The sequence below is a fragment of the Nymphalis io genome, chromosome 2 (genome assembly GCF_905147045.1).
Source record: "Nymphalis io chromosome 2, ilAglIoxx1.1, whole genome shotgun sequence".
Classification (NCBI taxonomy): domain Eukaryota; kingdom Metazoa; phylum Arthropoda; class Insecta; order Lepidoptera; family Nymphalidae; genus Nymphalis; species Nymphalis io.
The window spans coordinates 5,451,444-5,465,561 of record NC_065889.1 but is presented as its reverse complement, the minus strand read 5'-3'; the positions used below and the strand labels follow the sequence as shown (position 1 = coordinate 5,465,561).

Here is a 14,118-nt window from a genome sequence, read left to right as displayed (position 1 = left end):
TTTTTCTCCAATATAAACAATTAATGTAGACCCTTATCCTACCCTTATCCTGCCCGGACAGGTAGCTAATTCTTTATAAATATCATCGTTTCTGCGTCTGAGTAGTCATCTCGTAACTTTTGAACAAACTGACCGATTGATAAAGTAATCATACAATTTTTTGTTGTTTTGTCGAGACGGCAGTTTGGTTCTATGCTTTGGCACCGTAATTATAATAATATTCTTTATGAAACACCATAAATATATCATTTTAACAATATAAATAATATAAATCTATTAATGCTAGGTACATACAACCCATATTCTAACGCTAAATAGCAATATTTAGTAGTATATTCCGGTTGGAAGCATGAGTAAGCTAGTGTAATTACAGGCACAAAGGACATAAAATCCTAGTTCCCATGGTTGGTGGCGCATTGACTATGTAAGCGATGGTTGACATTTCTTACAATGCCAATGTCTAAGGGCGTTGGTGACGACTTACCATCAGGTGGTCCATTTGTATTTATACCTATATATAAGTAATAAAATCTTGTTAGGTATATTCTATTTAATCTGTTACTACAAAATACCGCTCAATATGGAGCGGTATAGACAGTCTACCTTCCGCCCTTACACTTGGACGTAGCCGCCAGAAACTAGTATTTTTAATACAAATCAATGTTAAGATTCAATGTTATGTCTATGATATAATACAATAAATTGTCATAAAAAATTGCATATATATTTATTTATTGTATAAGTAAATGTCTGTTATAAAATATTTTATTTGTTATTCATGTGTATTAATTAAAATATTCCCACGTTGGGGCATTCCATATTCTGATCACAGAGTCCCTTGGATCCTTGGTTCGTGCGTAATATATCAAATTTATGAACACGGTCTATAAGACGTAGGTATATAAATAAATTAGGCATTACTCACAATACCTCCTCCTTCTACCTCTTACCTCCGCTTTCCCCACCACCTACAATATGGGTACCTTCAAGTCATGAGTGAAAAGGCATCTACTAGACAAGCGCGCTCCACCTTAGACTGTATCATCACTTTCCATCAGGTGTGATAACAGTCAAGCGCTAGCATATATATTTAAAAAAAATACTACGATTAAACGGAAGTCGCGTTTCAATTTATAATAATAATTCTAGTTATATTTTAATCTTAATTAAGGTTGAAAGCCCTGATTGCTATTATAAACTGAAAATCAAAAAACATATCAATTGTATGTTACTCTTAATATATAAATATTATAAAATACGCTATATAATTAAATTTAATAAAAAATATCAATTGAATATTGATAATTTTATGTGACGTGGTTATAAAATTTGTATATCTTGATTCTGAATTCTAGCCGAATTAGTATATAAATATTATTATATATTATATTATAGTAAGATATTTGCCCATGTTATCGATATTGATTAATATATTAAGCAATATTTTAATGATGCTTTTGAAAATTAGTGTTGTGCCTTACTAAATTTGTTTAGCGGGTTAGTTGAGCAATGCTATGTCTTCTTCTTGAATGTTTAATCAATAATGACAGAAAGTCTTTAACTAAACAGACGCTAAGCAACGTTTATAAGAAATTCGGTAAATAATTATTATATTTACTATTATTTGTGATAAAGTTAAAAATAACACACACACACACACACATACACTTGAATAGTTACGTCATAGTAAAACGTTATCAAGTTAAAAAATAATCCATTCGAAAACAAACTTGGATCGAATGAATGCACTACAACGAATACAAATTGATATTCAAGATTGTAATGCGCATTAAAAATGTGCGCAAAATTACAGCTCAATCGATTGGCTAGAACTGGTTTAAACTCAATTGCAAGATTTGATTCACAAATTCAAAAGCTTGCAAAAATATATCTACGCGAAAAGTTAGAGCTTTAACGTAGTTTTCCAAGAGCAGCTGCCGTGTTATATACATATAGATATGTATCATGTATATGTTGCTTATTTAATTTAAATTCTAATAATTAATGGAGTGAAGGCTTGTTCGAATATGTTATTTTTTAGCATGCAATGAATCATTCATTCACCCGTCATTCATTCATCACATTATATAAATATATACTACAATATTATAAATGCGATAGCAACTCTGTCCCTCTGTTACACTTTCATGGCTAAACACCGATTTTGATTAAATATATTATAAAGCAATCTCAAACCAAAATGAAAGACATCGGGTACTTTTAACCGAAATTTTAATAAGAACGAAATTTTAATCAGAACATACGAGTAATAAGCGAACCAATATGTAATATTTGTTTTGTTAATTTACCATTAACCTTAATTCACATGCGTTACATGTATAATAATAAAGAAAATTAACAGATAGGTGCCTACGTGGTAACTGTACTAATAGGAACATGTTTCAACCTGGTTGTAAGATTTCTTATAATCTTATTGAATCTCCTCAGACTAAGCAACCGCGCCTTTATTTTATTTACTTACTGGCTTTTTAATACACTCAATTATTTAAAAAATAGTTACAGTGAATGCACAGTGCATGCATTAAATATAAGCATAAAAACTATGTTGTAATAAGATAGCGAAAGATGCGTGGATGAAAAATCTTACCTTTGGGAGCTTCTCTGATCAAATTCGAATCTCTTGGCACCAGCAAGTCTTGTCTCAATAACGTATGTCCATTTTAATGGTGTAATTCCTTATCTTACTTACTGTCTACGTAACGTCTTTAACATCATCCATGTTCTATGTACAACTATTACCCAATACAATCTGCACATATAATAGGAAATGGTATTAAAAGTAACATTCAGTTACTTTTTTAAATGATATTTAACTGTTATAGTCAATGTATTTGTTTTAGTTTATCAAATGAATTTTCAGTGTATTTATCTTATTATTAAGATATAAATTCTTAAAGTTTATTTAATATACAATAATTCTGTTAATATTTAATAGCACTATATATAGTAACGCTTTTAGTCGCAAGTAAAATAAAAAACGAAGTAATCAACCAAGAAATGTCCTTCCGTTTAACAAAGGCTTCTTTCCTGTTAATGCATTTAATTCAATTACGCTGCATCATTGCGCTATAGACATGACTCAGCGTATACCCTGACATATGCAGGTTTTCTCACGAAGTCTGAATATCGTGCTCAGTGTGATAAATAAACATTTCTTTGTAAATACCTTAGTATAAGTACATGAAAATATTTACATTAATTTTCCAATTTTAAAGTCGCCACCGTACGTCCAAATTCACTCGTTAAACCTGCTGTATCTCGGGTCTTAATTACTGTTCATAAGTAACATAATATTATTAAATTAAATAGTTAATTTAACGCACGTAAATTTGAAGTGCCTTTTCCAAGCGGTTTACAGCGTTTCCTTCCGCTTTCAAATTAGCTCTCCGTCCAGTGGGGTTAACGCAATGCTAAATTTTTAAAACGATTATATTCAGCTAAACTTAATATTTCAAAAACTAAAAAATATATGATAGTTTTTACAACAAATTCTAAGATTCATACTTATTTTATTTTATTTCCATATTTACTAATATTATACTCTATAAGACAGTAAGTGCTTGAAAATATCACACTGCCAAGCAAAGGTCTCGTGTAAAAACTTGCAGCTTTTTCCACCAAAATTCAATGCGGTTTGGTAGAATAAACTAACACGTGGAAGAATTTCATCATACACTATACTAGTTTCCTTATGATATTTTATTCATTACTTACAATAGCTTTAGCGTATATTGTTAAATATAGAATTTGAAATTTCAATATATATTGATTCAATTTCCACGTCAGAAACATTAATTTACGTCTAGCAATACTACCAGTACAAATCGTACAAAGCGAACTATAATTTCAGATAATGTTTAGTCAAGTATTATTTACTAAACTGGGTTGTTATTTCAGTCAAGGTATTATTGACGTCAAACGTTCTTGAAGAGGTAATTTGGCTTCCGTCCAAGAACCAGTGTGTCGAGTCAACTTCGCCAGGTTATCAGCGTCCGGCCGACCCGAATATAGGCCTGAAAATCCTTGCTCTTCCCTCATAAACTTTTATTACCCCTATAAAATTTCCCGCTAAGAGATCACTCCATATAAATATAATCGACACATTTCCTAAGTTCGATACAATGTATTTTTTTTTGCGATTTGTCAATTTTACAAGATCTATATTTTATGATAAAATTTTATATATTTAATACTGTTGTCAAATCAAAGAGTATTTCGATTTTTAACGGTTTTTATAAAGAATAAAGAATCCTTTATGGACTATGTTTTTGCTTTCTAGATTTTACAACTTTTAATATGCGAGTAGTTTCATAACATTTTAAAAAACATGAAAGATTTTCTTTCTATAGAAACTAAGTCTCGACTATGAACCAAGCTTTGCTTTTTAACCAAACGTTAGATGAAAATTTGTGATTGTGGTTGAATATATAATTGTTTGAAAAAGCGAAAACTCGCCAAAAAATTATACTTAAACCATCCACCACAATTACAAGCCGCGTATCTGTTTATGACAACTTGTTTCAACTTGTGAACCGAGTTTCGGTTGCCAACTGAGCTGGAATTACCGACAAGTCAAGTACAAATGAAGAACCACGAACACTTGTTCGAACGCTTTTATAAATGTTGAAATATTTTCGTCCCATTAAATAAAATTTCTAGTCAAGAGGAATGTTTGCCTCGTCAAGTGGGTAAATTATACTTGTATCCATGAATAATCCGTCGAAATAAAATTATTACTTATCAGAGATTTAGTGCATTTCGTTTTTATAAATTGAATAAGTGAAATTGATTTAATATTGGGACAAGTAACAATTAAATCGTATCGTAACGTTTGATTTGCGATATTCTTTCATGACTTGCGTCATTACTAACGAACTGTATTGCCTTCACATCGTTACGTGATTGTTGGATATGGAGTTAATGTACCATTTATACATATTTTATTACATAAATCTGGGCATTTTTTTACGGACTGTTCTTATAAATAATTCTGGTTGTTAGTTAAATAACTGTAAAATATATTACTGAAGAGATATGTACTTATATCGATTACATAAACTGTGTTTTCAATGTAACAGTAATATATTTACTTTTTTTAACATTATTTATTTTGTATATATATTAGTCTTTAATTATTATTAATTATTTGTTCGAAACGTGTTGATGACTTTGAAAGTTCTATGGAAGATTTGTGGGTATCAGTGAAAAGTGACGGTCAAGAATCGAAAGAAATTTTATTTTGTGTGCTTTATCTTCCTCCTCCAGTGACAAGTGCTTCATTGGACCCGATGTTAGAGAATATTAGTCATGTTATGCAATCTCACGCCGGTGATATTATAATTCTAGGGGATTTCAACCTAGGGTTCATAGACTGGAAGCGAGATACCTCTGATATTCTCGCACTGACACCCTGTAATTATAATTGTAATCTTGGGCGTAATTTCGTAGACTTTATGTCTTTCAATAGCCTGTCACAATTTAATTATTTAAAAAACCACAATAACAGAATCCTAGATTTAGTTTTAAGTACCTGTGAGGATATTTCCATAGAAGAAAGTATTAAACCTCTTAGTATAATTGATTTACATCATCCTGCTTTAGATATCGATTTAAAATTAAATAAGCGTTTACCAACTATTAGAAAACAATTTGCGTCTTATAACTTTAGGAAAGCTGACTATACTTTAGTTAATGCTAAGTTATGTCAAATTGATTGGGAATTGGAGCTATCTCCGTTTAAGGATGTCGATATGGCTGTAGCAAAATTTTATGACTTACTGGAAATTATAATTCAATCTACTGTACCCAAAACAAAACCTCGTAATTTAAAATATCCTTCTTGGTTTACACGTAACTTGATTAAACTTATCGCTGAACGCAACAAAATTCTCAAAAGGTACAAACTATACAAAAACCCTAGAGATCAATTAGAACTTCAGTTGAGCAATGATAGGGTGGAGTCTTTGACAGCTTCTTGTTATCGTATGCATATCTTAAGTACAGAAGAATCGGTTCTTAAAAATCCTAAGAAATTTTGGTCTTTTGTAAAGGATCATCGTGGTGAATCTTCAGATCTTCCTAGAGAAATGTTCCTCAATAATATGACAGCAAATACAGGAGAAGATATTTGTAATCTTTTTGCTTCACAGTTTGCGTCAGTCTATTCCCCACATGATCAAGGTCGTATATCATATCCAGCAGATTGTTTTCCCCAATTTTGCTTAAGTAAAATTTCTTTGACCGAACGTGAAATATCTAAAATCTTAAAATCCGTTGATATTAGCAAAGGACCTGGTCCTGATGGAATTCCCCCATTATTTATTAAAATGACTAGTAAGTACTTAACACTTCCTTTAAATATCCTTTTTTCAAAATCACTCGAATCTGCTAAATTTCCTACAATATGGAAAGCTGCCAATGTTGTTCCTATTTACAAAAAAGGCGACAAGCGTAATATCAAAAACTATCGACCTATCTCAATTTTAAGCGTTATTCCAAAACTTTTCGAAAAGCTCATTTGCCCAATTGTAACCAAATATTTCAAAAATATCCTCTCTACACAACAACATGGCTTTATGCAAAATAAATCAACATCGACTAATTTATTAGACTATGTTATAGACCTGTCCGAAAACGTTGATCACAAGACTCAAATTAATGCTATTTACACGGATTTTACGAGCGCATTCGACAAAGTTAGCCATACAATCATGCAATCTAAGCTTATGTATTACGGAATCCATGGTAATTTGCTGAATTGGTTAGTATCCTACTTAAATAACCGATCTCAACGGGTGATTACTCACGGCTATTCATCTTTTGCATTTGTTCCCACATCCGGGGTACCCCAAGGATCCCATTTAGGTCCAATTCTTTTCTTAGTTTTTATTAATGATATAGTAGACAGCATTAAATTTAGCAAATGCTTAATATTCGCCGACGATCTCAAAATCTACAGACCTATAAAAACGTTATCCGATTCTGACCTTCTCCAAGCAGATATAGACGCTCTCGCTAGCTGGTGCAATAAAAATAACATGGAATTAAATGTTAAAAAATGTCTTCATATAAAGTTTACAAGACGCAGAAAACCGATATTATCTAAATACTCTATATCTGGCGATCCTTTATCCGAGGTTAATTCCATTCGAGACTTAGGTGTACTTATCGATAGCAATTTAAATTTTATTAATCATCTAGACAAAATAATATCAAAAGCTTGGAAAATGTTAGGATTTGTAAAACGAACATGCAAGGATTTTAAGAATACTCGCTCATTGCTCTGCATTTATAATTCTCTTGTACGTTCCAATTTAGAGTATGCATCAAATATATGGAACCCTTTTTATAACACTCATATCGTAAGACTAGAGCGAATACAACAAAATTTTACCCGTTTTCTTGCATACAAGGATACTAGTTGTCCTTATCGCGCTAACTACAACAATAGGCTAAAACATTTTAAAATGATATCACTTAAAAGTCGCCGTGAAATCAGCGATGTTTTGACCCTACACAAACTGATCCATGGTCAAATAATGTCATCCGAACTACTTCAGCAAATCAATTTAGTTGTTCCCCGCAAAATTCCTAGACACCCAATAAAAAAGCCTTTTAGAACTACAGCTTTTAAAACAAATTTAGGTAAACATGCACCCCTCAACAGAATAATTAATTCTTATAATGAATATTCTTCTAACGGCAATATCGACATCTTTGCCCAAAGCAAGCCAACTTTTGTGAAGCTCTGTAAAGATCTCATAGTATAACTTTAAAACCATTTTATTCATAAATTAATTATTTCAACCCTTGTAGATTTTTGTTGTTGTATTTAAATTTTATTTTATGTTTTGTTTAATTGTCTATAATTTATTCATCTTTTTTAATTTTTAGTTAAGACATAATTAGGTTAGTATAGTCTTATCTTAAGGTCAATGTTGTTTACACCTGTAATGATTTATTCACCTAGATTTAATACCCTGTATCTAATGCTAAGTGAATGTGTTAGTGATAAGTCGATGGTGTAACTATTTCCAATAAATAAATAAATAAATAAATTAAAATATTTATAATCTTTTAAAAAAACAACAGTAACCAAGTATTGCTAAATACTTACATAACCTTTACAGTAACAGCCTGTGAATGTTCCACTGCTGGGCTAAAGGCCTCCTCTCCCTTTTTGAGGAGAAGGCTTGGTGCTTATTCCACCATGCTGCTCCAATGCGCTATAGTGGAATACAAATGTGGCAGAATTTAAGAGAAATTAGACACATGCAAGTTTCCTCACGATGTTTTCCTTCACCGCCACGAGATGAATTATAATCACAAATAAAACACATGAAAATTTAGTGGTGATTGCCCGGGTTGAACCCACGATCATCGGTTAAGATTCACGCTTTCTTACCAGTGGGCCATCGTGGCTTATATAACCTTTGTTTAAGTCAAATTAATAAATGTAGTATACATACGCAATACAACGCAATATAAAATTAAAATTTATTAGTTTCCGCCCGTGGCTTCCATGTGAGAAACACCGATATTAGGTACTCTACTCCTTTTCTGTACTCCTGACAACTTGTGATCGATTGAATAATTTACTTTCATATTTGTTATATTACTAGCTAATTGTCCCGGCTTCGCTCAGGTTCAAATTCAAATTATTTATTTGCAAAGTTGTAGGTTCGTTTTTGTTGTTACAATGGTTAAAATCCCGCCACAACAACCATAAGATGGTATGCAAATGTCATATATATGTCTATGGTATAATAAATTAGGTACAATACGCGTGCGCTTTCAACGTGATACATCCCACGCACGTAATATTATGTTTTGACCATATTTATTAATCTTGGCATCCAAAAATAATGAGAATTTAAACAGATTTCTGATTAATAAAAATTTCACAAAATGTAGATTTCAAATTATGATATTACATTACATTTTTATACACAATTTAGCAAAAAATAATAGAAGAGAACAAACATAATTGATAGAAAAAACAATTTGAATACATGTTTTAAAAAAACACAGTACATAAAAATTATATACATATAAAAAAAAAAACATTTCTTTATTGTCTCCAGCTATAATAGCAGGTTGATAAAAAGAAAAATGTATTTTGGATAGGATTTGTGTAAAATCCGTTCCTAGTAAATGTCTACATCGAGGAAGGAGTAACTGTATATAAATATAAATATATATTAAGGATATAGGAATGTAAAAAGAGCCAAAAATGCAAATATCAATTTCTTTTAAAAAGGGTACTTTTCAAGCAATTTATATTTACGATGATTATGGGTATCAGGTATTACATAAAGAATGATGTTTCATTCAAACCAGTTCGTTACAATACTGTAACTCTTATTTTTAACAGAACAAAGATTTCACGTTGAATTCGTTTACAAGGATCGCCGACGTTCATTAAAATCATACAGTTTCTGCGTGTTACGTTCATAAATAAAAGTTGTTAAAATGGAATCAGAATTTTGGGAGTCAAAATTTTAATAATTTTCTACGTTTCGAGAGTTCTAACGTTCAATTTGGAGAAATGTTTGTACGTATGTTGATGTATGATGTTCGTGGATGTTTTTACCTTAGATTTAATATTTTGAAAACAAATAATAACATAAACACTAAAGGAATTTCATAACATCTAATTGTTTTTCCAATAAATTCAAGTAATTATTTATTATAACGAAAATCTAATCTCGTGTTTGGGCCCGCATTTGTGAGCGTGAACATGATTGTGATATAATATGTTCTGGGCAGTTAGTTAGTCTCCCTTGATCGGCTGCCGTGGTCGTAATCGATCAGGAGGACATCATCATCATTAAATGACATGTGAATACAATGAAATAAATAAAAAATGTTTAAGAAGAGTAAATATAGGAAGGAATGGTAACGAAAAATATTTTAATATATAATTTTAAAAGCAATAAATATAATATACGTACAAAAACATAAATACTAAGTATATAAGAATACACAAAAACGATTATATTATAGCATAAATGTCATGATGGTCGAGTGTAGTATCAGTAATTTCAGCCTAACTCTCATACACGAAGTGTTTGGAGTATAATGTGTGACGAGGAACTTTATTCCAATAAAATATATTATATTATAGATTTCGATTATATTACAGCATAAGTTCATGCACGCGGTTATAGCCGTCATTGCCATGCCGTGTAAAATAGTATTGTTTGAGATATTATCGTTTGTTATCCATGAACGTGTATAACAAACATGACTCATGCGAGCTGACTGAATATACACTAATGTGTAGTGTATTTGTATGCATATGAACTTAAACATCACAGCGCACATGTTACTACTATTTCACCGCTAACATTACAGGAAACGGACGTTGCCGTAGAATGTCTAACTCAATTTAGGTTGATGTGACAATTTTACTGTTCAATCTTGTGGAATAAACTCGTCAAATAAACAGAATCAATTTTCAAAGAATTCGTGTAGATAGAATCGAAATTGAAATATTCGAATCACCAGCGGCTGTTCGTAAATATTATGCAAACCGTATAATGTGTGTGATAAATATATTTCAAATAACTAACCCTCAACATTATAATGTGTATTAGAAATCGAACCACAAACTAAAAGCTGTCAATTTATATAATTTCTCACTACCAAAATGTTATTACATTTGCTCACTGACCTGGAAATCAATTTGCATAAACTTAAAGGATAACAAGCAATAAAGGAATAATGAAATTGAATAATATTGATTGTACTTCAAAAATACATTTTAAATAATACAATAATGATAGTTAGCACTGGCTTCAAGTCCTGATCATAGTTATTTACAACTACAACTTAGTATAGAGCGGTAATGTTTGACGAAATTGAACGAATCTAACTAACAAAGCATAAACATTTCTAACCAATGAGTCTTTTGTTACTTAAATTAAAGAAATATTATATTATTTTCTGCCATAAAACAAAAAGCCTTCTACGTAAAAGGCTCTACTGGTGGTAGAGCTTTGTGCAAGCTCGTCTGGGTAGGTACCATCTACTCATCAGATATTCTACTGCAAAACAGCAGTACTTGGTATTGTTGTGTTCCGGTTTGAAGGATGAGTGAGCCAGTGTAATTACAGGCACAAGGGACATAACATCTTAGTTGCCAAGGTTGGTGGCGCATTGGTAATGTAAGCGATGATTAACGTTTCTTACAATACCAATGTCTATGTGCGTTGGTGACTACTATCATCTCCTATTCTATAAAACTCGTCCGCCTTCCTATTCTATAAAAAAAAAACTCTTACCCCGTCTTAACTAAAAATGTTTATTACTAGTTAAGCCCGACAAATATTGTATACATATAATAATATACCAAAAGCCCGTGTATACATATATATATATATATAGTATAAAAGTTGAAGTACTGCAGCACCTTTAAGCTTTTAGTTGAAACAAAGTGGATAGTACATATATATACCTCTCTATGAAAACAGTTATTTGCCAATTTCGTAGTAATCAGTCAAACGGTGCCGAAGTTTATAAATGTCAAACAGATATATCAACATCCACATATATGTGAGATATAAAATATTACTTTAAATAACCTTATTTAACGGTAATATAAAATGAAGTATTTCAATCACAATCGTTCTCATTTTCCACTCCAACTAAGCATGGCACTATTATTTTAAGGATGTACGAACTTCGACAAAGAAATCTGAAACCAGCTCACTGTTAACAGACTTTGAATTTATCTTTGAATTGTAATGATACGTGTATTGAAAATCGCTGTATTTTATTCTGGTGGATTTTAAAGTTTTTTTACTTCCAATTTCACTTACATCACATTTACTGTTCATTTTTCTTGAAATAATTAGTGGGATATATACCTATACTATTATCATTAACACTATTGTTATAAATATAATTTTATCCTACGTGTATAATGTTATGTAACTTGAAATGAAAATTTGAAAAACGAATTCTGATTTATACGATCATACTTTTATACTTTTGATGTTGTGTATTAATATTATCAAAGTAATTTTTAACATAAACCGCTTGGATAATTTTATTTGAATTAGTAATGTAAGCCCACAGCTTTATTTTATATTTATTGCTTTAAAAAAGTTACAACTTAGTAAAATCTTAATTAAATTTATTCAAGTAGGCTCTTACAAGGAATTTCCAGAATGTAGATTCAAGCGAGAACGGAATAAAGTTTTGTAGTTATTTTTTATATTGTTTTTCTATAAAATATTTTAAAGTTTTTTTTATATTGTTATTTAGCGTGTAGGCTACATTGAGATACTGAGGCATATAATATTGTTGAGACGGATCCAGGTATGAGGCTAGCCAATACTCAAAGACCGGAGGAATAATATATATTTATTTACGACACGTCACAATTGTTTGAGTACCCTGTACTGACTGATTGATTAATGTATTACAATATCCGAATAAGAAATTGTTATGATTTCGTCAAGCCAAATATGGAGTACAACTAAAAAGGCGATGTGCTGACGGCACAGTTACTTAAGTTAAATAACTAGCAAAGTTAAAATAATTATGATATTTGTTTTCCTTGTCGCATTTATTCATTGGTATTTTATATATATGATGGATTAAAAGGTATATTTATTTCCAGGTTGGTACGAAGACAACTGGTTCGAGACGAACTTGGAACGGGAAGGCTTAGAATGCACAGCGGATCAAATGCGTGAGGCAGCCGAGGGCCACCTCACAACAGAGGCGCTCATGTGGAATCAGAATGCCAATCAAACAACTATCTCTGGCATGACTTCGGAAGATTTTCGGTATGAATATTGCTACCAATTTTTGCGAGACAGACTAAGCGAATTTCTCAGTATTTTTTTACGAATTACTTGGTGACACTCACTTTATATTAACTCCATAAGAGATTTTTGAATTTAAGTATGCAATCGATGTAGGTTTTTATTATAAGTAATTTATGTATATCAGTACAAGTACTGAGTACACATTATACAAAGCCTTACCACCTACTAGATAGTAGGGCTTTGTGCAAGCCCGTCTGGGTAAGTACTACCCACTGACCCACACAACGGATAACGCTAAAAAACAATACTTATTTTTCGTTTAGAAGGATAAGTGAGCCAGTTAACTACAAACACAAGGGATATAACATTTTATTTTCCATGGTCGATGTGCGTGGGGTGCATTGGTGATGTATGGAATAGATAATATTTCTTACATCACCAATATCTAGAGGCGATGGTGACCACTCACCATGGTGGTCATTGGCCCTTCCGCCTATATATAACATATAATTGCTTTAGCTCTTATTGAACGCAAAAATACATTTCGAAATACAAACATAATAATAACACAGATAATATCAGTATCTCCAGAAAATTTAAGAAAAATGAACGTTGAATAAACCGGTTCATCCACAAACATTATTTCTATTGACTTTCAATTTGTGTCGTAACTCTTTGTATTTATTCAAGAAATGTCGCAAAAACCCAATTTTATATGACAACGATTTATTTTGTACGCATTCAGAAAGGAAGGCGAAAGACATTCATGCGGTAAGATCCCGAGTAAAACCGCTTGTCACTACTTTTACGCGTTGAAAGATAATATTCCATTCTTTCGACGAGACATATTCAATTGAAAATACCTATCTAGACGATACCTCGACTCGCGGCGACTCTATTGCTATGTTACTATATCAAATAAGAATTCTCCTGGAGTGTCCTTTTGTGTACGTAATGTTTCACCTAACGTCAAAATGTAGAAAATTCCTTTTGCGCACGTTTTTCCAACCGCCCCGAATGCCGGGAAAACTTTACAAAGCCTTTATATATGATAACATACACTTTTGTTACGAAATGACAAAATAAAATGGTTTTACTTCGCTTCGTTTTAATAACTCTGTTTTATATATAAATATATATATATTATTCTTGACAAATATGAATGAAAAATCTAATCTTTTAATTAAAGGTAATGCGATAAAATAAAAAAAGGTGTGAGTGACAAGGTACTCACAAGAATTGACGTGTACCGATCTCACACACGCATTAACACACTTACAATAACAAAACTTACGCTGACGTCATCTGACGCTCGAAG

General features: G+C 31.4%; 1 protein-coding gene across 1 annotated transcript in view; it reads left to right on the top strand.

Moving 5' to 3' along the window:
* Positions 1-14,118, top strand: part of LOC126779070 (gamma-aminobutyric acid type B receptor subunit 1) — a 198,460-nt gene that overhangs the window by 160,005 nt on the left and 24,337 nt on the right. Inside the window, exon 6 of the mRNA XM_050502888.1 lies at positions 12,650-12,818. Within this exon, the coding sequence (XP_050358845.1) occupies positions 12,650-12,818 (169 nt within the window). The remainder of the gene's footprint in view (positions 1-12,649; positions 12,819-14,118) is intronic.